The 27,200-nt window shown below is 26.0% G+C and overlaps 1 protein-coding gene across 1 annotated transcript; it reads left to right on the forward strand.

Annotated features, from left to right (window-relative positions):
• The first annotated feature begins 188 nt into the window (after positions 1-188).
• LOC129971172 (golgin subfamily A member 3-like) lies at positions 189-26,884 on the forward strand. The gene is made up of 11 exons (XM_056084706.1): positions 189-352; positions 4,630-4,836; positions 5,952-6,115; positions 10,650-10,842; positions 11,754-14,564; positions 16,135-16,349; positions 17,514-17,792; positions 18,574-18,690; positions 20,183-20,308; positions 21,635-21,777; positions 23,127-26,884. Exons 2-11 carry the CDS (start codon positions 4,683-4,685, stop codon positions 23,218-23,220), a joined length of 4,296 nt encoding a protein of 1,431 aa, XP_055940681.1. The 5' UTR covers positions 189-352; positions 4,630-4,682; the 3' UTR covers positions 23,221-26,884.
• The last annotated feature ends 316 nt before the right edge of the window (positions 26,885-27,200 follow it).

The following is a 27,200-nucleotide window of genomic DNA, read 5'->3' on the forward strand; positions in this document are numbered from 1 at the left end:
TTCTATATATTGGAAGTATTTCTTTATTTTATATCGTGTTTTATTCATACTTTTTATATGCAATTCCAACTAACCTTGTATTGAATAACTGAATACTGCATTTAAGGAATTTTCGAGATTGTAATTCAGTATTTTTTTAATCCATTCGGTTATATTTGTTGATACTCTTAAGATACTTGCCCATTTAATGTCAAAACAACTTTATCTTTTTACTATAAACGAAAACGTGATCTGATCTGAGCGTGATTTGTGATCTGAAAAATACTTGTCTACGTGTATAAAAATCTTGAAGTGAAGAGAAAAAAATGATATCGCCGTTTCTGTGACAGACGACAAATTAACAATTTTAGAGGTAAATAAATAAATAATTTTTTTTTAAATATATAACGAGATCATGTGCTAATTTTTTTATGTAAAGCACAATACATTTTAATTTGGTTTTGTTAATATCAGAAAGAAAGGCTGTAGAATTTTGATACTGTTTAGTTTTTGTAAATAAGTTTTTATTTTATTAAGTGATAAATAATTATACAAAGTTCTTTATGCAAAGTTCACAAATTATGTAAAGTTCTGCAATTATACAACAATTTATGAATGATTTATTTATTCAAATTCATATTTGAACATGCGTTAATGTATTGAGTTACATTTTGATAAAATGTGCTGCTTTTTTAAAGATATATTATCCATAAGAAAGCTCACACTTTTTTTTTTAAACAAAGCTGAGTCATTTTGTTTGTCTAACCTTGCTAATATTTATTATGTTTTGCACGTATAGATTTTTTTTTTAATATATGTCCCTTAGTTTTGTTTTTATTTATAAAATTATTCTCTTTTATTGTAACATAACTTGAAAGTAGGGAATCATTTTTTTTGTCTAGAAAATATCTAATTTTAAATTAATTTATGCATATGTAATCAAAATTGTGACATTTTTTCAATGAATCATTAATTGAAAATCCTTGTTATGACAATTCATTTTTATTGCAGTTGTTAATTCATTGATTTCCTTAAACTAATAAGAAAATAACTGAAAAAATTATTGATATTTTAGTGTACTTTGCATTCAAAATTTAATATTATGTGCAATTCAGTAGAATCTCAAAACAAAACTGCTCCTTTCTTGTTTTATGAAGGATATTCCTGCTTGAATAACTGCTGATATAATAAATCATATACATGTAAAGCAGAAAATTTGATTTTTAAAAAAATTCTAATTAGATGGGTATATTATTTGTTATTGCATGATATAGAATTTAAGAGGTTTCAATAGATTTATGACTAATACCTCTTACTTCATTTTACACTTATGTATAAATCCTGCACGCTGGTAGAAAGCATTGAAAATTTATAAGTTAACTGACAACTGAAAGTGAATAAACTTATAAATAAATAAGTAACACTTTAAGTAGTAAAATCAGTAAGTGCGGTGATAGGATAATCTAAAATTTTAACTATATATATTTAGTTTTCTGAATTAAATAAAATTTGATAAGCTTTTTATTTCTAAATATTCAGTGTATTCTCTTTCAATGAGACAATATACATACATTCGATTTAATAATGCATCCATTCCAGATTAAAGCAGGTATTAATTTCCATAAATATTATTATGAGCTTATTTATTTTATCTATTATTTTGTATTTTCTTTTTATATTTCATTTTGTATTCTGCTCCAGTAATCATTAGCTTAATTCCTTAATTGATTTGGCCATATTCCACATTTGTATTAATTTATTACAATTTTATACATTTGAATAATAATTAAATCATACATAAATGTTCTGAAAACAAAATTTTTTTTTGAATACACAAAATGTCTCAAGTATTTGATGGATTTTCATTTGAACTAAAATGGCGAAAAAGTCCCAGATTAAATGTCATCTAATGCAAAGAAAATAAAAAAGTTTAAGAGGTTCAAGTCAGGTAAAGTAATAATGTATCAATGTTACTAGATTCTAAAATCCTATGCTGTGGGAAGACATTATCAAAATAATTATGTTTCCACTAAATTATTAGGATAAGTTGAATTTGTTTGGTGCTATGCATTTCACTGAAATTCTCTTTAGTTCTTAGTTGTGGTCATAGTTGGGTAGTTTTACAATAATTTTGTTCAAACTAATTTTGTAACACTTTTACTTGCAGCTGCACTCTTCCTGTCAGGTTGACTTATTTGCTTTTGAGCAGCTGAATGAGAATTTTTATTAGTTTAAAAAATACTGTTTTGTCTGTTCAAGTGGCCTGACAGTTTGAAACAGGCATTATAGCATTATCTGATAAGTGAGAAATTTCATAAAATTGAATTCACTGAGCTATGTTACCCTCTGCCAGAAAATGCAACAATATCAAGTGAAACAATTATTTCTTCAGTATTTTTTTTTTCCATGATATTTTTGAGTTACTGTGCTTCTTATAGAAAGATGCGATCTAGATTTTCATGAACTGTGAGAAGACTTTCTTCCCCAAGGCTACTTTATCCATTGAGCTAAATGAACTGTAGGCAGATGTTTTAAAAAATTCAAGATACTTTTTTATTTTTGTTAAAACGAAACATTTTTAAAATCATAGTTATATTAATAAAAATGATAAAAGTGTGATTAGAGCTTGTAACTTGACAGATACCGAGTTTTATAATGTTGCCTAAATTTGTATATTAAAAAGTATCCATTCAGAAAACATCAGTGAAAAAAGTCTGAACCATGCATCTAATTGAAGTTACCTATATTATAAATGTTATTCTAAATAGATGCATGACAACTCATAATGTCGTATCAGATGTAGTTCGGTAATCACATTATAGTGCATGTGTGATTATTTAAAATGTTTTGCAATGATGATTCATATTTTTGAATTAATACTTTTTGTATAAATATCAACAGGCATTTAGTTGAAATATGTAAAAAAAAAGGAATCTCTAAAATCTGCATATCATGTTGTTTAAACAAATTACTTTATTTTTGTTGTTTTTTATTGTACTAAGTAGACTTTTTGTGAAGTTATAGGTTTTGAATATCTGACTCTGAGGGCATTCAGATTTATTAAGACAGCTCAAAGCTTTTTATATAAAATTAGGGAATAATTATTGCTAATTAAATATAATTTGATTTGTCTTTAACTATCTATTATCTTATTCAGTTCATTTTTTGATATCACAGTGAGGATTTTCTCATATAAGCAGTTGTGCAAAAAATTTTTCCTATCCAAAATTGGTTCATGAATAAGAAAAGTTCTAAGAACTTTCATGTAGGACATACATATGCATTGAAACTTTGACATCAGATTTATTTCTGATGTAAAAAGTGATCAATTACATTAAATATATTTACCCATTTTGCATGTGCCGTCATAGTATTTCCCGTTTTTCAGTGTGGCTTTAAAATTGATTTCTTTTGTTTTTAACTTAAGTGTCCTGTTATCACTAACAGTAACTGTAGGGGGGGGGATACCTTGGGAAGTTAAATTTATAATTATATTTATACTAAAATTATTTTAAATATATATTTAAAATAATTTTAAATATATATTTAAAATAATTTTAAATATATATTTAAAAAACTAAATTTATACTAAATATATATTTAATACCATAGTATTTAATGAGTGTTATTTTTTTCCAAATTATTTGTTTCTCAAAAGCAAATATTATATATTAAATTTACAAATTGATACATTAAGTGATATAAGATTTCTTAAAATTAGATAAAGAATGTCTTGTATTTTCATTATGGACTTCAAGTTAATAATCTATATGTAATGGAATTTTTTTCCATCTCCACTAAAATAAAAAAGTAATTTGTTTGTTTGTTGGCATTTAATGAACTAAGCTTAGAGACATTTAGCTTAGAGCTTCCATATTTGGCACATTGAAAAATGATAATTTGCACTTTGAAGTTTTTTGTAATTTTAATTAGAATCTGTATTTACAAATTTATTATTTAGTTTTTCTATAATAACTTCTAAAAATATTATTACAAAAAAATTTTGTCACACATTTTAAAATTTAGAAAGTTGTCTTTTTATAGATGCCAATTAAATTTTCATACATTTTCTTCTGAACTTTAATAATTTAAAAAAAGAAAGGTTTTTCCCCTATCATCATTTTTAACAATATTTTGCACTGCCTCTATAAATTTCAAACTGTTTCTATTATTTCATCAGATATTTAACTGCGGGATTTTCTTTCTTCGCTAAAAACTAAGGAAGAAGAACTTTACTTATTAACTGTACAATTTATAATGAATTTAAATTACAAGTATAGACTTTGTGCAGCTTGAAAATGGATTACCTGGATAATTATCTACTACAGATTCTATCCTGTAACAGCATTATCATGTCAATAGACTCAACTGTATTATCAAGGCTCGTGCAAAAAATAAACAAAATGGAATTTTAATGTTTATCACAATCTGATTTATAAATTTACTTACTTATGGCAATAGTAAACATCATAAAAGAAATTTGTTGAAATTCAACACCACAAACATTCCCAATGAGTCTGTTGGGTATCAAAGTTACCTAATAGTTAATAATTGTGTGCATATAATTTAAAATGTAAAATTAAAAATAAATTAACTTGTAAATGGAGTTTTATCTTTCAATCTTCTAAACTTTTATCATATTGCTCACAGTTGGTTCACATCTTGGCATAAAGATATTCAAATGGATGGTGTGTTAATTTCTAATGGCTGCTTTCCAGTTTTCTGTTCAGCAACTCAGTTTTCAGTCCGACGAAACTTCTTTAAATTCATCTCTCGACTCATTGTCAAGTGTTGTTGACCCTAATGTGGATTTTGTCACAAAAAATGAAAACTATCTGGATGAAAAGGAAATTAAAGGTAATTAGAAATATTTTCTTCTTGATAATTATATATTTATGTAATAATTGTAAAATGTCTCGTTAATTCAATCTTTTTTAAGTACCATGATATAGATGTAAAGTATGTTTTTGAAAGATTGTTTATTCTCTTATTTTGTAGAACAAATATGTGAGGAAACAAAGTAAAATTAAAGTGAAGTACTGTGCCAAATTTCTAACTAAAGATTTCTCCAACATTTTTCTATTCCTTGACCATTTTTTAATTACAAAAAATTCTATAGCCCATTTTCATCAGAATAATCTTGGTTTAATCTCAAGGTTAGGTAATAAATCAATGAATCAAGCATTGATAAATGATAGTTGTAAGAAATTTTGTGAAACTAATTCACATCCTTTAAACATATTTTTCTTTTCCACTTCATGTTCCTATTTTACCATCGCAGATATTTAATTGCCCAGATTTCAGACATCTCTTACCTGATTTCCAGTTAAGTTGCATTTTCTTATTTTATATCATTAGCAATTAATTTATCCCATATGCATTGGATAGTCAGTAGAAGAAGGTAATAAAACAGTTTGTCAGGTATTAAAAGATAAACAAATTAATTTCGAAGAATTGGAACCACCTTCATTTAATGGATAGCATATGTATTGCAGTTAAGGAAAAATTTGAGGTGGGGTTCTTTTAATGATATTTAAAAAAAAAAGGTTTCTTTTAATTTAAAATGGTAGCTGATGTATTATTCATTTGACAAGAAAATTTTCTTAAAAAAAAAAAAAAAAACAGATTAGGAGAGAATTCTCATATAAGTTGATTATATTTGTGCAATCAACCTGGGAAAAAAAATTATGTTTAATTGTATTTTTAAATTTTTTTTATGTTAGTTTTTCAGTTTAGATTTATGTTAATTCTACATTTGAATGAATATTAATTTTTCACTCCCCATGAAGATAAACTTTTATTATTATACTATATAGTTTCACTACTTTTTTTTTGTAGTTAAAAATGTCATTTTATTTTGTTTAATTTATTTTTCTGAGAAACCATTTGTACTGAGTTGTGATTAGGTTCAGTTTGATGCTTTTGTTTCATATGTTGTGTACTACCTTGTTTGATTATTTGACATTTTGTAGACGAATGGAAGTCCTATAGTTCTCTTACCACAAAAGAAAACCATATAATGGAGAATAAACAAAATCCACCTCCAACCTCAAACAAAACTCCTGATCTCACTACCGAAAACGAGCTTTCGAACATAAAAGATTTGCAATCTAGTTATCCTACTATACCTCTTGCGGTAAATACAACATTTTATATTTTGTTTTCCTGCTATTGTTTTTTTATCATTGTTCTTGAAAACACAAATAAGGAAACAGCATTATTGTTTTTATAAATATATCTTTTAGTATTATATCTATTTGTTATTTATGCATAAAGGAATTTCTTTGATTGTTAGATATGAAATTTTGTATAATATAGTAGGCATCCTAAAAATAGTATATACATGTTAATAACTTATGCGGAAATTTTACAATTCGTATTCATTAAAGCAATTTTTCACTTTTTGTGATTACAAAATTTATATAATTCTTTTTTATAAATTAGAGGATTAAATTAATCATTATGTAAATTTCTGATGGTATTGGTAGCTTTTTAAGTCTTTTGATTAGCTGGTCATTTTATTAAGAATATCTAGTGTTAATTGAATATTGAATGGTTAAAATGAATTTATTTTAATCTGAAAAGAGTAATTTAAATCTCAGATATTATTTAAACTGAATTTAAATCATGTGCATTTGAAAGAAAAATCATGTGCATGTGCAAATAGCAATTTTTCTTGCAGACCTTACTTGACATTTCTTTGCTTGTAAAATTATTAGAATACAAGAGATCTATATCAAATGATCCCTTACAATAATTAGACTTCAAAGAGGCATGGAGAAAGAATTTATTTTTAAAATATGGAAAGTTGAATTTCCTAGGTCTCTTTTGGTGAACCAGCTAGTTTGCTAGGGATATTGGCAGGGATCAAGTTCAGTTAAATCATTTAAATATAACTTCATATCCTTGATTCCTTCAAATTGTCAGATATTAAAGCCACCTAATGTTAATTGTTTTTCTTGTAAATGATTCATTCTGCACATTGACTTTTCCAATGGAGATCAATCCCATGACATCAGAACCTTTAAAAGTGTAAATGTGTTTTTCAAATATCCTTCTAAATTTCGCAATATTATGACAACTTTTTTATTGTCTCTTAAACTATGCAGATATTAAACAGAATCCTTCTTCAACTTTCAACAATGAAAGAAAATTATGTGATGAAATATTTCATGAAACAATAAAACATTTGAATTTCTAAATAGTAATGCAGTTTGTTGGAAATTAAGTTTAAAAATTTTTTTTAATTATCTAAATTCTGGAAAAATTTGCACAACTATAAAATTTGTTTCATTAAAAAGACAGTTTCTTAAAATTCTGAAACAGTGCAAGATTTATTTTTATGCAATTACATTTTTAAAAATTATCCGAAGAAAATGCTTAAAATGTGCTTAATTATTACTTAAAATGAATTAATTCCATGGTGTGTATTCTTATTCTCCAAAGCATGCATTTGCCAAATTTGTTAGTTGTAGTCTGGCCTGTAGAGCACCAACACACAACTATTTATCTTTATTATATGCAAGGATATAAATTTTGATAATTCTCTGTATTTAATGATATCTACTTTTTCAGTAAGAGTACTTTTGGATTATATCAAAATATTTTTTTCGTGTTTGGTGCAATGCAGGGTACTTCTAAAATCTCTATAAAAACTTTAAATGTTCAGGCAAATAGTAAAAAAAAGTCATTTTTACTGAAGAATATTGGACCCCAATTGCAAAAGGGGAGCATTATATAGCTCTCTTTGTCAATAAATGATATATCAATGAAGGAAAATGATGTACCAAATAAAGTGTGCAAATCAGCATTAATGGAATTAATATGTACCATAGCACAACCCATTCAATGAATAACAGCATTATAAGTCATACACAACATTTCTACGATTCACATTTTTTTTATCATAATTTACATAAACTTTTCTAATGGAGGCTAATCCCATAACATCATAGAGATATTAAAGATATATATCTGGGTAAATTATCTTCTAATTTACTTTTTATTTGTCTTCTAGACTACACAGATATTAAAGAGATAGTCTTCAACAATTGAAGAAAATCATGTCATGAAATATTTCATGAAATAATGAAACCAATTTGAGTTTCGGAGCATTAATGCAATTTATTGTTGGAAATTAGAAAGAAAAATATATATATATTTTTAAATTGTCGAAGTTTAGAGAAAAGCTGCCTTACTATAAAATTGATATCATTAAAGAGAAATTTTTTTAAAACATTGACACAGTATGAAATTTATTTTTGTACTGTGATATTTACAGAATTTTTTGTGGAAAAAATGTCGAAATTTGACTAATTTTTAATTTAAAAAATTCTAATTGAAGCTTTCAAAGAATTTCTCTGATGTGCACATTTTAAGCCTTCAAGGTACATATCTGCAAAATTTGGTTTCTAGTTTGTAGAGGAGCACGAACACATTCATATTTATTATTGATTCGATATACCTATTGCAGGCTGTGAGTTGTCTGTAATTGATAGCTTCATTCTTTTTTTAAGGAAAAGATCCAATTTTTAGCAGTGTTAAATTCATGATCAGAATCATGTTTACTGTCATCATAGCAAAGCTGAAAACAGTAAAAAATAGATATGGACATGCATTCAGTGCTTGTATCACTTCAAAATAGAATTTTTTGTAGATATAGCTGAGCAAAAATTTTTCTTAGGTTTGAGTTTTTCCAATGATATTGCAGTCTAATCTGAGACAATTAAATTACTGAAATCAGTCTCTGAGAAATTCCAAATGCCCATGCAAGTTGTAAGTTGTTGCTTTATTAAGCTTAAATTCAGATAGTTTGGAAATTTTAAGAATGCAAATAAATTGAATTTATTATATATACATATAGGCCATTTAAAACACAATAATTACAATTGGAAAACAATTGAATGTAGTGATTGAAAGAGAATGCACTTAACTGGCAATTAATGAGTAGTAGAACATTCATGATTCCTTCTATTTTGACATTATTAACACTGCCTTGCCAAACAGTAATGGTAAACTATTCAAATACTTTTGATAAATGATAAAGTATTTAAATTATGGAACTTGTTATATATCTAATTGTTATTTAAAAGTATATACAATTCTTTGGGGCACTGTAAAGTGTGTGCTTTTAAAGTACATTTAAATGTATATATCTTCTTAAAATTATTAAATCCTTTTAAACATATATAATGATTAAAAGTTTTGTAATATTTCATATTCAAATTTAAAAAAAGTATTAAAAATTTTATTTCATAACAACATTGTATAAATTGGCTTCTTTCATAATTTCTTATTTTAAAATTTCATCACAAAAGACAAAAAGTAATTAAATACTAAACATTGAGTTTCTGTTTGATTCTGATAAGTAAATGCTTATTTCCATAATTACAAAATGTTCATTTTAGATGTAAGAGAGAGTGAAGTTTAAAAAAGGAGAATGGGGGTTTCTCTGAATACATGTAGTAAATTTAAAGTCTCAAACTTTTTTTTTTTTTTGAATGAATGAATGAGTTTATTTTAGTGAAAGGATTTAAAAACTTTAGTTATTTTCACTTACGTAATTTTTAAACATTTGTTCTGTAATAAAAAGCTATGCCTTTAAAAAATTATTAAAAATTTGTCTTAAACAAAAAAAAAAAAAAAAAACTAATTGATGAATTTATTTAAAGAAATAAACATCTTTTAATTATGAAATATGATTATTTTCTTTGACATAACAATTTTTAACTCTCAATTAAAACTTGGAAACTTTAGAAACTATTAGTATAATCATTGTAACTGGCACAAATTTTTTCTTTATATTTCAAACTTTAATGAAATTTTCAATAATCAATTTTTAGGTATTCGTTGTAATTTTTGATAAATTTTTATTGTTACAGCACCAAAATCTCTTGTGTCAATGATACAATTTTTTTTTTTTTTTTTTTTTTATGAATTCATTTTCCTTTGCATTCCATAGTCTTTATAAGAAATTTAGTTTCATTCCATTCATTATTTTAGTTGTAAATGCCTCTAAACAAGGATTTTTAATTTATAGATACCTTGTTCTTCCCTATTACTTTTTTATTTTTGTGTCCAAACCTGTTAATATCCAAATTAATTAAAGGCATAAGTTTCATTAAAATTCTTGTAAACCATATTAAAAAGAACAAGATTAAAACTGAATTTATGAAAAAAAAAAAAAAATGTTTATTATTTTGAAAATTATCAAAAGGTTGATTTAAAAAGAAATTCTAAGTCTCTTTTTATAAATAAAAATAGAAGAATATAAGGAAATATATATATATAAAAAAAACACATAGGTTTTCTATATTTCCTGCATTACTTAAAAAATTAAAGCAATGAAAAAAAGAGGCATTTTGGCATCAAAATGTGTTGATGGGCATGTATCTGATGAAACTTGTTGATGAGTTTTGGAATACATAGTATTTGGTAAACAAGAGTTAACAGAATGAGGACATTAGGCATTAGTGGGTTAAGAATGATTCAGAAAAGTTCCTTCCATCTCACCCTTGTCCAGATACAAAGTCCTTACTTTCTGAGCAACTGTCACTTTATTATTCATGGCAATTATAATTTATAAATGTTATTATTCGTCCCTTACTTATATTTTCTAATGTTTTTAAATTATGATAAAAATAATTATTTAAAAAAAATTTCTTTACTAGGTTGCTCATTATATTAATCAGAATAATCCTGACATTTGCCAAGAAGCAGAAAGATATTTTAATTCTGATGCTTTTCAATCATCATCTGATTTAAACAGTAAGAATAATATGGAAGAAAATTTGAGCCCAACTTCTCCATTACATTCTATGTCTATTGCAAGTGAAGCTTTGGCTCTACAACATAGTGTTATAGGTAAGGTGGTGTTACATTGTTTTATTTATTATACCAATATTATACATTTGGAAACACTGTTTTTTCCATTTGAATTGCTAATTTTACTAGTAAGATAAGTGAATCCATTTGTTTCTAAATGATAAATTCTGAATTTTTTGTGTCAAAGTATACTTAATTATTTCTTTCTTCTTTTGTAAAAACGCTTTAAAAAATGGAAATGAAATATGGTATTACCCAAATTTTACTTTCTATTATCCAATTTTTCTTTTCCAATTTTTTTTTTCCGTTTTCTTTAGTTTACAGCAACTTCTCATATTCTGATGTTCACAATGTATTAAAATTCTTAAGTTTTCACTTATGAAATTTTATGTTTCTTACTGTTTATATGCCATGCAATGTTGTTTAAGCCAGAAAAAATTGGAAGTACAATGGTGTCACATTCTACCAGAAATGCTGTGAATAACCATATCATTATTTTTAGAGAAGGTTAAAAATAATTATAATAATCTTTATGCATTTTAAAGACAAACAGGGATATATGGAATAAGAGATGCAAGCAGAAATCCATCTTAAATTATATATTCCAGCTTTAAAAAGTAATTGTGCTTTTTATTAGAAACAAATGTTTGTTAATATTGTAAATACAATGTTAGTTAATTAAAGTCTAAAAGTTCTATGCATATAATGTTTTCCTCTGAATTTATTTCCTCACCTTTTTCAATACTAATCAATACTTCTAGTTCCTTTGAAATTTCAAAATCAAGGGAATATTGTATTTCATTTAAATGGAATTAGTTAATGTTTAATGGAAAGAAATAGTTCATAGAGAAATATTACTTGTGAAGTGAATAAAAATAGCCTTTTATGAATCCTTTTGCAGCTTTTAATGATTATCTTTCTATATGAAACTAATTTTTTGCTTTTTCTAGGAAACTTTGGTGTGAAGCCAGTATCAGCTGATATTGTTGCTCAAGTTGTAGCCAATACCAAGCTTCGACTGCAGCAGGGCAATTTAAAAGTTGCACCAAGTGCAGATATTGAATCGATATCAAAATCATCTATGAAGAATGATGGTGGAGACATACCAAAAGTTTCTGAATCTGCAGCTAAACCAGAACTTATCCGATATCCACCTGAAGTCATATCTTCAACAGTTGAGAAACATTCTTGGTTTTCAAGCACGTCTTCGGATATAAATAATGAATTTTCTTATAAAAGCCAAAAAAGGATTTCTGACAAACACAGTAGTGTATTAAGCAAAAGTAGTAGTCAGAGTAGTCTTAATAGTTTAGGACACAAAAAAAGTCACCGAACAAATGAAACTGATTTGCCAAAATTGCATTCATCAAGGAAATCAAATAAAAACTCAAAATATAACTCTACAAATATTCATTCTGATTATGAATTTTATCCAGAAAGTTCAGTAGACTATGAAACTGAATCAAGTGTTTCTGAAAAGTTTGAAGTGGAATCTTTATGTTCAGAAGCTTTTGAGACTGAATCAAATTTCTCTGAAATAAGTGGCTTTGATGATGACATGTTGCATTTCAGAAGATCTTCTGATATTTCCGAGGACATATCAAAAATCAATTTTAAAAGAAGTTCAGATAGAGTTACAGGTAAAAAATTAAATTCTTTTGAAATGAAGGATTCAGACAATACTGCAATGAAAATAACAGCCAATAAAGCCACAGAGACTGATGACTCTTACAACTTTCAACTCCTTCGTGAAAAAGCAACATTAGAAGGTCGTTTGGAAAGTGTAATGCAAGAACAGAATGATTTAATTAAAGAAAAAGAACATTATTGTTCATTGGCAACTGCATATGAAGCACAGTTAAAATCCTTGCAGAGTCAAATAGATGCAATAAATACCGAGAAGAAAAATGCCTTAATGATGTATGATGTTCAGACAAAGGAACACAAGAATTGGGATAATGTAATCAAAGAATACCAAAGTATTATTGAAGCTAAAAATGCAGAAATTAAAGCTCTGAAAGACGATATTTCTGAAAGTGAACAAGCTACTACTCGAGCAAAGATAAACTGTGAGGAATTGAAAGTTGACTTGGAATCGAAAGATGGTGCCATTTCTGGTTTGAAAAAGAAAATTACTGAGCTCCATGTTGAAGTGCAAATATTATTACAAGGAAAAATACAACTAGAAAATGAAGTTAAAAATGTTCGGTTGGAAATGGATACTTTACAAAAATCTAAAGAGTGGTTTCAAGAGCAGCTGTATTCTGCTCAGGACAGCAGAAATAAATTGCATCAACAATTGATATCTGTGCAAAGCAATGAATCCCTTCTCAGTAATAACCTTGAAAAGATTTTAGCAGAAAGAAATCAGCTTAAGCAAGAATTGATTCTTACACAACAGCGAGCAGTTGCAGAAAAAGAAGTCTTGATGAAGCAACTTGAAACCATTGAAGCAGATATGAAAGAACGTGAATCCCTCTTTGATGACATCCAAAAGGACAAAGGATCTGCTGAAGCTGTACTTGTTGAACGGATCCGTAAGCTAGAAGAAGAAAAATCCCAGTTGACAAATTTGTCATTCACTGTATCAAATCAAGAGCATGAATTAAAGATGTTAAAAAGTGATTGTGAAGAAAAATCGAAGCATATCCAAAGTTTAGTGAAAGAAAAGGCAGAATTAAATAAACAACTAACTGTTTTACAAAAATCATCAAGTGATAAAGATTTAAGTATACAACAGTTAATGCAGCAAATAAATGATATCAAGACTAAATTAAATCATTCAGAATCTGATTTGCGAAGAGCTGAGGACTTAATTAGTACTTTGAAAGCGGAAAGAACTGCAGCAGATGTTGCTTTGGCATCAGCCAATGAAGAAAAACGCGTTGTACATGAATCTTTAAAAACGGTTAGTGAAAATTTAAATAAGTTTCAGAGCAATTTCAAGCATATGAAAGCAGAATTAATATCTCAAACATCTTTAGCTGAGCAATTATTGAAAGAGAAAAAGGTGCTAGAAGAAACTGTAAGGAAAAATGAAGAAAGCTTATTGTTACTACGTAAAGAATTTGAGCAGCAAACATTATCAGAAAGTCAAAACAGAAATGTTATGTATGATGATTTGAGAAAGAAGAAAAGTGATGTAGAAAATGTACTTAACGTATATAGCAAAGATTTAATAAATTATCAGCAAACTGTAGAGAATTTATCTAAACAAAAAGTTAAACTTGAAAGTGAAACAGATAATTTGAAGAAGCTTTTGAAAGAAAAAGATGACAAAATAAATTTGTTAACGGAAGAAAATCGAGATTTCGTAAGAAAATTAGAAGAACTTGAAAATAAATTTAGAAATTCATCGTATATTTCAGATAAATCTGACTCATTAGAATGTACTGATGGAAATCTTAAAGAACAAATGATTGAAATGCAAACTCCATTGGAAGACCAGAAGCAAATGTTAATTTCAAAAAGTAAGGCTTTCCTCTGTAAAAAATTAAAAGACAAGATCAAAGAGTGCAAAATGCTAAGAGCTGAATTAGAAACAAGCAAAAAAATATGTGGTTTCAATGAAAATTCTTCTGAAGCATATTATTTAGATAAAATTCAAGGTACTGATTCCTTGATAAATGGTGAAAACAAACTTTCAGATTTGGAAGCTCAGTTGAATGAGCAAAAGAAATTATTAGAAGATAAAATTTTGCAACTAAAGAAGAGTGAAAATATAATTATTGAACTAGAAAAAGAAAAAGGAAAGGCTATTGGTAAGTATTTTTGTTTAATAAAGGTGATTCGTAATTAACATGATTTTGATGATCCATTTTATTTATTAATTTTTTTCTCCCTACCGCAAAATATTTTAGCTTAGCTTAGTTTAGTCAGGCTAACTTCCCATTTTGAAGCTACTTTTTAGATGTTTTGGTAAGACTTTAAAATTTTGAACTGTCATCAAGCAAGAAGATAATATACATTGTTGATTTCCAAGCTTTGCAAGGATGATGGATGTTCCAACACAATGACTGCTAAAAAACTTTTGTAATATGGAATTTTGAGACCTGCTTATTTCCTTAATAAACTTACCATAATTTCTTTTTTAATCTTTTCTTATGCACTATACAGATGTATATCAGTAGATTTCTACTTATGGATTTTTACATATATGGTATCGCTAAACCATTGAGATTTCTCTTTCTTCACTGCATGAATCTGCTGGATTCTAATACCAGTTGTAATATCACATCTTTGTCCTGTTGTTTCGTCATATTCATTATGAGTAGGTTTATTGCTAGTTAGGGAAGATAAGATATCCCCACATACAATGTAAGAAGAGGGCTTTCTTATTTGCCCACTAAAAAACTCCCATTCTAGACTTTTCATTCCATGGAGATCTTGAATTCAATTGAGCCTAACTATAAATCTCATTTATTAAATTCTATTTTCTAATTTATATCCAAATTGTCAGTCTTCAAACTTGTTTCATGATATAAGATATTCTGGTTCAAAGCTCATTGTATTAAGAGAGCAAACAAAGAACTTAAAAGGTTGTATTTACTTCAAAGACTTTAATAATTAGTTTATTTTTGTAGAAATTTAATTTTCATATTTAAAAGTTTTTAGTTTGGTTTTTGTAGTGTTTTATAAAGCAATGTTTCTTGCTGCATAATAAATATAGTAACTTATTCTGTTTTCTCTGTTTACCTTAGTAAATTAAAATTGAGAATGTTTTTTAATCTTGGTATATATTTCTTGTATATACCATTCAAATTACTCTTGCACTCTTTCAGTATAATGTTAAAAAAAGAGAAACATAATTTCATCATTAGTGCTATTGTTATAGTGAACCAAAAATTGTAATATCTAATTTTTTAACAGAACTCCATTCATTAAGTCCAAACTACATAAAATATCTCATTTAAAGCATTTTTCCATTTGGAAATATATGCCTCTATCTAAATGTTTAAAAATTAATTATTTGGTAGCTATTATAAAAGATACCCACTGTAAATTCTCCAACTATTCAGCTGTTCTTTTAACAATTCAAGTATTCTTTTAAACCCTTGAGATGTCTTGGGATTCCCAGTAATTTTGTATTGAACTATGAATGGCTTTATTTTACTTCATAAATGTAAAAATGCAGTATTTTAATGTGCTTAAGATGTGTGGTCAAATCAAAATGTTTCAAAAGTCTTTTTTTTTTCCCCCTAATTCAAATAACTTTTTTACAAAAGCTTTTATTAAAAACAGTGTTTTTAAGTATTTATTTAAGTAACTTTCTGTTAACAAAATACTTTTGCTTATTTTATATAAAATAATTATTTTAAATTGCATTTTCAGGCTTTTCTGACAAATGTAATATGCTCAAACAGAGATTGGCAGAAATGGAAACTAAGCTATCAGAAAAGGATGCTTATGCAGCTCAGTTATCTTGTCTTGTTGATGAGCTAAAAGGTCAACTTGCAGACTTAGACAGTAATTCAAAACTGCAGATTTCAAATTTTGAAACGGATTTAAACAAAGAGAAGGCATTAGTTAAAAGTCTAAGACAACAGGTAAAAAAATAATTGCTGTTTTTTTTGTTTGTTTTTTGTTTTAATTCTTCTGTTATTAGTTTCTGAAAATTTTATAATAGGAGACTTGCTATACAAATAGAGAATCAACTAAAATGTTTTAGCTCTATAGTTAGTATTTATATCTAAGTGTATATGAAATGCTTATATCTATGCAAATCTGAAACAGCACTGTATTGGATCAAAGAATATATATATATATATATATATATATAATATATATGGTAAATTAACTTCACGAGAGGGCGCTCTGCATTCTTCCGGTGATAGCCAGCAGTTGGAGGGCAGAGTTCAGAGTTCGCTAGACGAGGGGAGAAAACGGACATCCGCCGAGAAGGGTGCGACCGGAAACCGAGAAGACGTGATACTCTGAAAAAGGGCCGAAACTGGAATTCTTGCGTTGAAGAATTCCTCTGCAAATGCCAGTGCACCACGCGTAGGTGGGAAAGATCCTTTGAACGACATCAACTGTCCATCTTCATGTAATATAAATTCCTTCTTCATCATTGAATTCCATTTGTAAAAACCATCCGAATCATCATTTGTTAATCAAGAAATAAAAGAATAAGCTAATTCAAGTGGACTGATGCATTAAAACCCATCACACCCACATATATATAATATTTGTTATTTATTGAAATGGCTATGTTCAGTTTTAGAATTATTTTGTCTTAATATTACTGAATGATTTCATATATACATATGTATTTCTTTATTTTTTCATATTACTGATTAAAGTTATTACAGAAATGTGATTCTTAATCAGTCATTGGTAATCTTATTGATAGCTTGAAATATTAAATTCTTTCTTGGTGACTTGTTAATTGAAATTTACTTTCTGTGTCCATTTCTTCAGTCCTATGTGAATGAAACATGTGTTTTAAAGTTGTTAATTGTAAAAATAAAACATTTATGTATTTTAAGTGCAATTAATTAAACATGTAAAATAATAATGGACATTTTTAACCATTTTTGGAGATAAAGAATTGTGAAAATGTAAATTTCAAAGAAAAGAATATATTGTTTAATGCCATTCATTTTCTTTTAAATTTCTTACTGAATTGTATTAATCCTTTCGTATAAGTTTTTAAATATCTTTTTTTTATTATTCAGTTGATTTTAATTAACAACTTCATTCATTTTTAGATCTTTCATGAAAAGAGAGCTAATTCTCATATGCAGAGAGATCTGGTGTCTTTGAAATCTGCCTTGGAGCAAGCCAATCAAATTGCTGATTCAAAGAAGCAAGAAATAATTACTTTACAAAATGAATTAGCTCTGAAAGTTCAAGCTGAATTGAAACACAGAGCTGAAATAGAATATTTTCAAACAGAAATTCGGCAGCAGCACAATATAGTGGAAAAGCTTAACAAAGAATTAGAAGAAGTAAAAGCACGAGATCCAGCATTAGCTGAGCAAATAAAAGTAAGATTTTGAAAATTATTTTCCCTTTAACTTCTTTTTATACATTAGTTTTATGCAAAACATTTATTTTTATGTTTATAAAATGTCAAATATAACGGTGATTTAATAGTACAAAAGAGTTAAGAAAAAAAATATAACAATGTATTCGTGTAGTTGAGAAAAAAAAGGCCAATGTCCAAATCCATCAGTTTTGAAATTTTCCCTCCCCCCCCTCAAAAAAAATGTTTATAACACTAAGAGTAAAAGAATCATTATCTCCATTGTAAGGATAACTTGAATAAAAAGAACTTTTAAAAATATTTTAGTGTTGATTATTTGAATTCACTAAATCAACTTTTACTCTATTAAGCAAAATGGATATTAGTAAAATAATGACAGCTTTTCATTAATATAGTTATTAATAATATAACTGATTGAATGAATTCAAACAGTATTTAAATACTAATTTATAATACAAATTTTTAAGATATTTTGCATTAAGTATTTGCTTTATTATAATAAATACTGATTATTAAAAGTATTCACATTATACTCTTTTTTAATAATAGTCTCTGCCATTCGAACAATAGCATCCAAAAACTGTTGTAAGATCCTTGAGATTTCTACCGCAAAAACTTTTTTGAATTCTAGGAATTTTTTTTAATACATTGAAATTTATAAAAAAATATTTTTTGTGAATAGCTCGTGTATATTTGTTTGGCAAGAGCATGTTGCTTGATTTATATAATTTTTTTGAATATTGTATTTTATAACTTATAAAATTCTTTTGATTATAATTTAGGCACTCAGCTGGCGTTTGAAAGAAAAGACAAATGAAGCTGCTGCTTTGCAAGAAAAGATCAATTTGATTGAAGAAAGGCATTGTGGAGAAGTGGAAGGATTGAAGAAAAATATGCAGGTCTGTTTCTGTATCTGAAAATACTAATAGCAAAAAAATGTTAATTTCCGGTAATTCATTCTACCTTTGTCCATCTTTAATTGCCCAATTTGTCTTTTCTCTCCAATTTAATAAAAGGACCTTATTGTTAAAATAGGAAAAACTGATGTTCGACAATTGTGGCATTGTTTCCTGTTAAATTAAACAACTATTTTGAATTTGTTTTGTTTTGTTTCTTCAACAAATTTATTTATGGATGTATCGCAGCAGATGCAAAAATGTTTTATAACTTTATATATTTCTGAACTAAAAATGAAAAATAAGTTTTGTTGTTAGGATAACACAATTTTATCTCAGCATTGTTTCCCATTTTAACATTGTTTGTTTTGTTATCCAAATCAAGTTTATTTAGATAAACAAAAAAGGCTTTGTTATTTTATTTGTGCAAATAATATAAAATATTAGCTAGGGAGAGAAGGATGAAGTGAAAACTGATAGAAATAATCATTATTGTTTCTTCAATGAGGCAAAAGATAGAAAGGAAAGAAATGAAATCCTCTTTCAGCAATATTTTGTGACATGAATTTGGTGTCAAAAGTAAATGGGCCAAATTATTAGATTTAATACACCAGTATAGTCTATGATTTTATACCAATAAGAGGATTATTATAGATTAATCCTCTTATTGGTATGAACATTGCTTTTTATTTGTTTATTAATTGTATTTTACGTTCAAGTAAAAACACCATCTAGGCAATAGTGACAGTTATTAGGTGGTATTATCCAGGAAGTCAAGTTGGAATCATTTTATTTCCTGCACTCTTAAAATTAGCCTATATTGAAAGGGATGATATAAATTTATAAAATCAAAACAATAAAATTAATTTAAATATTACTATCATAAATCAACTTTGTGCACATAAATATGTTTTTATATAGCAATTTGTCCATCACATGCAGATAAATGAGAGGCAGTGCTCTTGTACTAATTGTCAAATTAGTACAAGTGACATTTCTGTTTTTGTTTTTTGTTTTTTTCATTTGGACATTATTTGAGATGTCAGATTATTTTTAGAACTGTAGTTCAGTTTATTTCTTAATGTTTGAAAAAATTATCTTCTGCTAAAATAATTACTTAAAAAAAGAGCTTATACCAGTAAAATCTTATACAAATTGAATTTTATCTTGTGACAGTTATAGATTTGTGGGTGCACAATTAGGAGGAAGGATATTTTTCCTTTGCAATAATTGAATCTAAGTAGGAATGAGAATTCGGACTTGTTTTGTAAGTTGAGAAATCTTGTATGTAATGCAATAATAAAAAAAATATATGAGAAAATGTTTAAATATTATCACATATTTATATTAAAACATGTTTTTTTTATTAAATTGCATTTTTTCATATTTTACTTTTATTTTAATTTCAAAAGTCAAGATGATTGATATATAATAAAAGGAAATGTAACTTTGAATTATTTTTCAGCTAAAGTTATTGTCATTTATTATTTTACAGGAAACTGAGTTCCTCTTAGAGAAACTAAAAAAAGAGCTTGATGATACAAGGAAAGAGAAATTTAATTATCAATCTAAAGTTATAGAACTTAGAAAAGCCTTAAAATCAAAATTAGCAGAGTTAGAGGTAAGAAAAGTTTCAGTTCTTGTTTATATTTCATGAGGTAAATAAATATTATCTCTGAATTCATGTTTGAATTTACTTGACATTTATTGATAAAAATTAATATATTTAGTGTTGCATACCTATGCAAGATAAAAGTATGAGAAATTATATAGAAAGAGCAAATAAAAAAAATTTTAAATTTAATTCCAATGGTTAATAATAACTTAAATACTAATTATCAGTAGTAAACATACATATCATTCCTAAAAGCCACTTATTAAAAACTCAAAACAATAATAACAGCATATAAGAATAAAATTTAAAAAATTAATACTTCAAATATTTAAAAAGAATCCATTTATATATAATAAAATATAATATATAAATTTTATTAACAAGAATTGCATTGCAGTGCAGAATAAAATTATAGTATATAAAAAATAAAGTTAATTCATTATTGTCTTAAAAATTCAAATCTGATCAATAGAAAAAAAATTTTCATTATCAAAGAGAATAAAAGATTGAAAAAACCATTCCTAAAACATATGGAATTCCAACAGTTTCAGTTACCTATCAGAGTCAGAACCAACACATTAAAAGTTAATGTTTGGGCTTTATCAGTCTCACCTCACATTCAGCCAAATGTTAAAAAATATAAAAGAATAGCTTAACAAATTCTAGTTTTAAAAAGTTAGAAGGAATCCAATAAGGAAAATGTAAATAATAATGACTAAATAATAATGAAAGCATAGTCAAAGCAAAACAATAATTACAGCATAACCATTTTCAAATACCATATATATTTTTACTTTTACAATTGACCAAAATATTGTATATAAATAGATGTATCCAGGTTTAATTTTCTCCGTTCTTTTTTAGGAAAAAGAAATTTATTCTCAGTACATATCTATTGCGGAAAACAACTCTTAATTTAAGAGATTTGATATAAAAAATTTCCTATATTGATTGACATATTTATTAAATTTAAATAGAAAGCTGGAGTGAATTAAATTTGTGAAAATTGAACCAAATTGTTTATATAATTGTCATTTTCTCTTAGACATAATATTTATACATAAATAAGTTGTAAAAAATTATTTTTGACTAGTAATCAATTAAATAATATTGCCTCCATTTATGCAAAGCTAGGTAGGAAATATTTTTAAAGATATTTAAATCCATTTAGTGATTTATGGTAACAATTATTTTCACTATCTTTGTTAACTATGATATAAAGAATCAAAGCAACTTTAATGCATAAAGGAGAAACTTTTTTCCCTTGAAAAAATGATTAACATGACTTTTTTCATCAATTGCACCACATTTTATTTTATTTATTTTGTATAGTCAAAGGGTATTCTCAGGGTTGAGAATAAAGCATCAAGTGATGGACCAATTATTCATTTAAATATTCCTGATCCTGAAGTTTCATTTGATGAAGCCTATGTTAATGATCTTCTTCAAAAGAGCATGCATTTATCAGAGAGCAGGTGAGTAAAATTCTATGTATCAAATCAAATCAGTGAACATCAGTTTGAAGCAACTTTCCTTTTATTTTACAGCTCTGTTTAGATCAAAAGTGTCGAACCAGTTGCTGGTACAGTCCCAATAAACAAAGTTTTAGTTTATAAGGACCACAGATATGTTTATTGAAACATAGATTTATTTCAAAGAATAACAAGGGCTAAGAAATAAAAAGAGAGCTAAGTGACATAATTAATGCTTTCTTCTTGACTATTGTCGACTCTTCTGTGCTAAAATCTTTCCCACTTCAAGATATATCTTGTCTGCAGTAATTATTTTCAAAGCTAATTATAAGTTAAAATCAGTGATTTTGAATGTGAAAGGACATTTACTTCCTGAGTGAAATTAATTGTGTGTACCATTAAGTACGCAGAAATATTAAAATTATTTTAGATACTAATTTTCAATTATTAATTATTATGTAAAAATAAGAATTTCGAAAATTAAGCTACAAGATTTTTATTAAAAGTTTTGACATAATGTTACGTTTACTGTGAATCACAGATTTGACACTCTTGGAGTTGATGTTGGCAATGTTTTGTTAATTTAAAGGGATGATTATTCATACTCATATGTTGCTATTTAATTCCTTTTGGAAATCAGCAACATTGATTGATAAAATATTATTAAACATTTAATGAAATACATGCAGTTTTGCTTTTAGAGTAAATTTACTTAATCTTATTCAAAGTGTAATTCTTTCTAGATTAGAAAAAAATTTGAAGCTTTTTCTGCAAATAATACTAATAATAATTTTAATGCAATTTTAAAAAATAAAGTTTTTATTAATACTAAATAGAAACATTATAATGTATTACATAATTACATCTGAAATAATTTTGAGAAAATGTCATTGTATTGTGAGGGTTTTATTTTGAAAGTTTGAGGAAATTGAAAGAAGCAAACTTTGTAAAAGTTTCAGTGAGTCCAGTAGGTTGCTTTGCTATTCCAAGGGGGGGGGGGTTGCTTCCCTCTGTTTTAGAAGCTATATTTTAATCAAAATGTTTGCTGCATAAAACTTTAAACTATAAATAAGGAAGATTTTTAAAATATCTTTTTTTCCCTATAGTATTTATTGTTTAATGCAAAAGAGTATGGTAGATAAATGGTTATTGCTTTTATTTGTGTGTTAAGTATTTCGGATTTTATTTTTAAAAAATATGCTTTAATGCTTTCTTTCTTAAAATTGTGAATGAAATTCTTAATTCAGTCTTGTATATCAAAATCTTGTGAATCAGTGTAACAAAATAAAAATTTTATATATGTTTTAGTCCATAAATATATTTTCCCTAATAAAAACTATTTTTAATTTTAGGCCTCTCAGTAATTTGCAAGAATGTTTGAATTCTTTAAAAGAAGAAATGAATCAACTGCAAAAGAAGATCATTGATAATTCTGAAACAACTTAATTGCTGACAGACTTTTTTAAAGTGCTTGAAACTATTTTATTATGCAATCTGTGAATAGATTTTTTTACTTTCATATGATTATCTTTAATCATACAAATAAAAACTTTTGTTGATTTTTTTTTTTATATATTTTAACTGGGATTACTACCGAGAAAAAATTAAAATTTTTATTAATACTATTATATATAAATACACTTTTCAGTTTCTTTCTGCTTTTTTTAAAGGGAGAAGGAGAGTATAAATAATAAAGGTATTTAATTCCTTCAGCCATAAAAAAAAATGTAGTAATTGGCTTTAATTACATCAAAAATGCAAGTTATTTTATTCAAAACAATTACTACAAGTTTTCTAGACTTGCAAGGATACATTTTGTGGAGTTATTTGTAAATAATTTCATTATTTAAGCTTATTTTTTGTTCTTCATTTTAAACAAATTTCTGTAACTTGGAATCCTGAACCCTAATATTAGTAACTGTGATAAAATAATGCTTTATTAAACTAAAAACATATTGCCTTATGATATTATTTGCTTTTAACTATTTTCTGATTATTTATTATAATTGTTTTATTATTTAAGCTTTGAAAAGAGAAATTAATTTTCTGCCATCACATATATGTATTCTGTTGTGCAAATATGATTATTTTGTTAATATTTTATTTTAAAATTTTGTGCAAAATGGCCAGCTCTTATCAGACGATACCGCAAAAGTTTATTAAGTTATGCTTATTTTTTTATGATATGTTAGATGTTATTTTAATAAATATAATGGCTCTTCTTATAATTAAATTTGTTTGGTACATTTTGCTGGTGGCTTATGTTTAAAGGATAGTTATATATAGGTGCCTTTAATTATTGAGACTTTTGAAGTATGAATGTGACATGTTTGAAAGGCTGTCTAGGTGAAAGAAATATTTGATAGCCAATGGATTTCATTTTTATGTGAATTATTTTTATATACATTTTATTTGCATCTGGTATATGAGAAATAATCGCTTTGGTGATATTGGAGCACATTATGGTATGTAGATGATATGTAGCTGTTTAAAACAACACAGTGATGTTCATTGTCTTTTTTCTTTAGGATTTTTGTGTTATTTGTTAATTTGTCTCTGAAGTGAAACAAAGCAAAATTATATTGTGATATATGAAAGAAATTCAGTGCATTATTATATTTGTTACCTAAAATTTCATTCTTATTTGGACTAGTCAGTAAGAGATTTGAATATTATGTAATGGAATAGATGGTAGAAGTTTTATTTTGCATATAATTTGTAATTCTGTTGTTATATAGGTTAATAAGTATTTATGATTTACCGTTACTTGAATAAAATATGAATATATTGCCCTCTAAGAGTCTTCCAGTGCTGATACATATTGTTATGAATCTATCGTACATTTTTTTGTTTCTTTCTTTTGGAATTTTGGTTATATAATGTGCTATTGTGTATAAATATTATTTCTGTTATTTTATTATGAACAAACTTATCCCAATTCTTCCATTGTTTCTACTTTTTGAATATTTCACTTAAAATAGATAGTCCATTTTCAAATATAAAGACTGGTTTTGGACATGAAGCACAGAATATCATGTAGAGCAATGTTTAAAAAAAAAAAATTTTTTTTTAGGCATCTGTTATTCATATTTTCTACTGAAAGGTGCTAATATGAAAATTGGAAAACACTTTCGCCTAATATAAGTTTCTGTCATTGATATTCTGCAGAGAAGCTTCTTTGTCATTATTGTTGGAGTATTATTTTAAGTTCCTTTAAATTGTTTTTGTTTTATAAGAATTATTTAAGAAGAATAAATATCAGGAGAGAACTTTTATTTCTTTTACTATAAACATCAAAAATTGCTGCCATTTTCTTAATTTTCTGTGATATTAATGATGCTTTTGCAACTGAATAATGTGTTTACTTATTTATAAAATAGATTTTAGAGTTAGAATATTTTTTAATGAAAGTTTCAGAGAAGAAATATTAAACTGTTTACAGAACTCAAAACTTATGTGAAAAAATTAATTCAGAGAACAGTGAAAACGTCAGTTTGTATAAGTTTAATATAAACATCCTCTTCAAAAGGAACTCAAGGGCTATTTTGAGATAAACTTTTAATTTAGAATGTTGATCAAATTATATAAAAACATGTATTTACAAAAATAATTGAGTCAAAGTCATTTTACACCATCTGTAGGAGGTTGCTGAGTTTTTTTTTCTTTTATTTTCTTTTTTTTTCCCCCTTGTTTCTTCTGTTGAATAAAAGATTGAAATTTTCTGAACATTTTATTATTAATATTATTATTTAAAAAATGAATGTAAAATTTTATGGAAATAGTTATTTTAACCTCCTGGTTTTAGGAAGCGAATTTTCTTATTTATTTATACAGTTTCACAATTTTTGTTGTTATTGATTGATTTAAATATTTAAATAAATCTTACTTTATTTATCATGAAAGTTTTTGCAAAATTGTTTAGCTTTACTTGCAGACATTGCATATAAGTAACAATATAGAGTGATCTGCTACCAAAAGTTTTACCTAGAAAATTTTTTTTAATTGACACTAAAATTGTCACAAAATTTAACATGTAAACAAGTGTTTCTCTGTGTTATTTTGATGCAGGGAATGTGCTTTTGCTTCTTTTTATATTACAATATTTCAGCTATTGCAATTTTGAAGATGGTAAAATATTTATGGATAGGAAGTTACATTTTTAAATATTTCTGTAATTTTAAGCTATTGGATATAATTTTATATATTAGAATAAATACTAGCCTCTTTTTGAAAATCATTTTCTAATTTTTAAAGAATAATAATTTTAAAATTTTACATCTAAAACAATGTGATAACATTCAGATGAAAAACTCATTTTAATCTTATGGATCCAAAAATTTGTCTTAATATTAGTTACTGGATTACTGTATATAATATTTTTAAATTATATTACATTTTATGAACTTCTTGAGATTCAATAAATTAAAACATATCAAGTCAAATTTTTACTAATATCTTGCAATAACTTAAACAATAATGGTTAATAAAGATTTTATTAAAAAAAAAAGCATGTTTATGAAATTTTTCTATAAAAATATGTAAATATCATTTTAAAAATTTAATAATTCTACTAATGATGTACAAATACTTTTAAGATAGTATTTACTGTTTAAAATTTCAAACAAAGATTGACAAATTACTGAAATACTTATTAAAAGAAATTTGAGCAGAGAAATAAAAAAAAGTCTTTTGAGCCATTGAAAGGTGAGATTTGTTATTCTTTTCAATCAACCTTGCAGATGCTTTTTCTTTTCTTTCTTCATCAGTTATAAAATTTGTAATGATATGACAGGTTGATTAAATAAAACTATCTATGAGTTGATCAGAGTTTTCCACAAAAGAAAACTCTTATTTGTTCGCTATTCAAAATATTTACTATTCATAAGGAAAAGGCTAAATACAGAATCATTTGATGTATCAAGAGTTTTTCATATTATGGATAATCAAATGATAATATTTATTTCATGTTGTTGATAGATTTAATTTCAGAATGGACATTCTCTCCTAATATTTGATCTTTCTAATGTTAAAGTGTATTTTTTTTCCCTGCAAAGTTTATTTGTGATGTAGAATGCATATTTATGTTTCCTATTAAGAAATGTATATGAAATGAAAGAAATATTATATGTAAAAAATAAAATTATTTTATATTTCATTGTGTACTTTTTTTAAGCTGTGATTCTGTTTTTACTTTCATAACATTATAACTTCTTATTTTTTACAATTATCATTGAAAAGGATAGGAATTTTCATCTCATCATTTTTTTAGGGACTGTCAGAATAATAATTAGAGGTTGGGATATCAGATGATAATATGACTGATTTTTTTTCAACATTATCCACTTGTCATTTTTTCTAGTTATGATTGGTCAGTTTCTTAATAATGAAAGATACCTTTTCACACTTTAATTGGATGAAAAGTTTTT

This window comes from Argiope bruennichi, chromosome 6 (assembly GCF_947563725.1).
Source record: "Argiope bruennichi chromosome 6, qqArgBrue1.1, whole genome shotgun sequence".
NCBI classification, from domain to species: Eukaryota; Metazoa; Arthropoda; class Arachnida; order Araneae; family Araneidae; genus Argiope; species Argiope bruennichi.

Excerpts from the sequence above, each read along its gene's own strand:
- LOC129971172 (XM_056084706.1), top strand. The coding sequence starts at position 4,683 with ATGGCTGCTTTCCAGTTTTCTGTTCAGCAACTCAGTTTTCAGTCCGAC. Across the intron at positions 4,837-5,951 it reads GGATGAAAAGGAAATTAAAG|ACGAATGGAAGTCCTATAGT; the intron begins GTAATTAGAAAT and ends GACATTTTGTAG. Across the intron at positions 10,843-11,753 it reads TCTACAACATAGTGTTATAG|GAAACTTTGGTGTGAAGCCA; the intron begins GTAAGGTGGTGT and ends TGCTTTTTCTAG.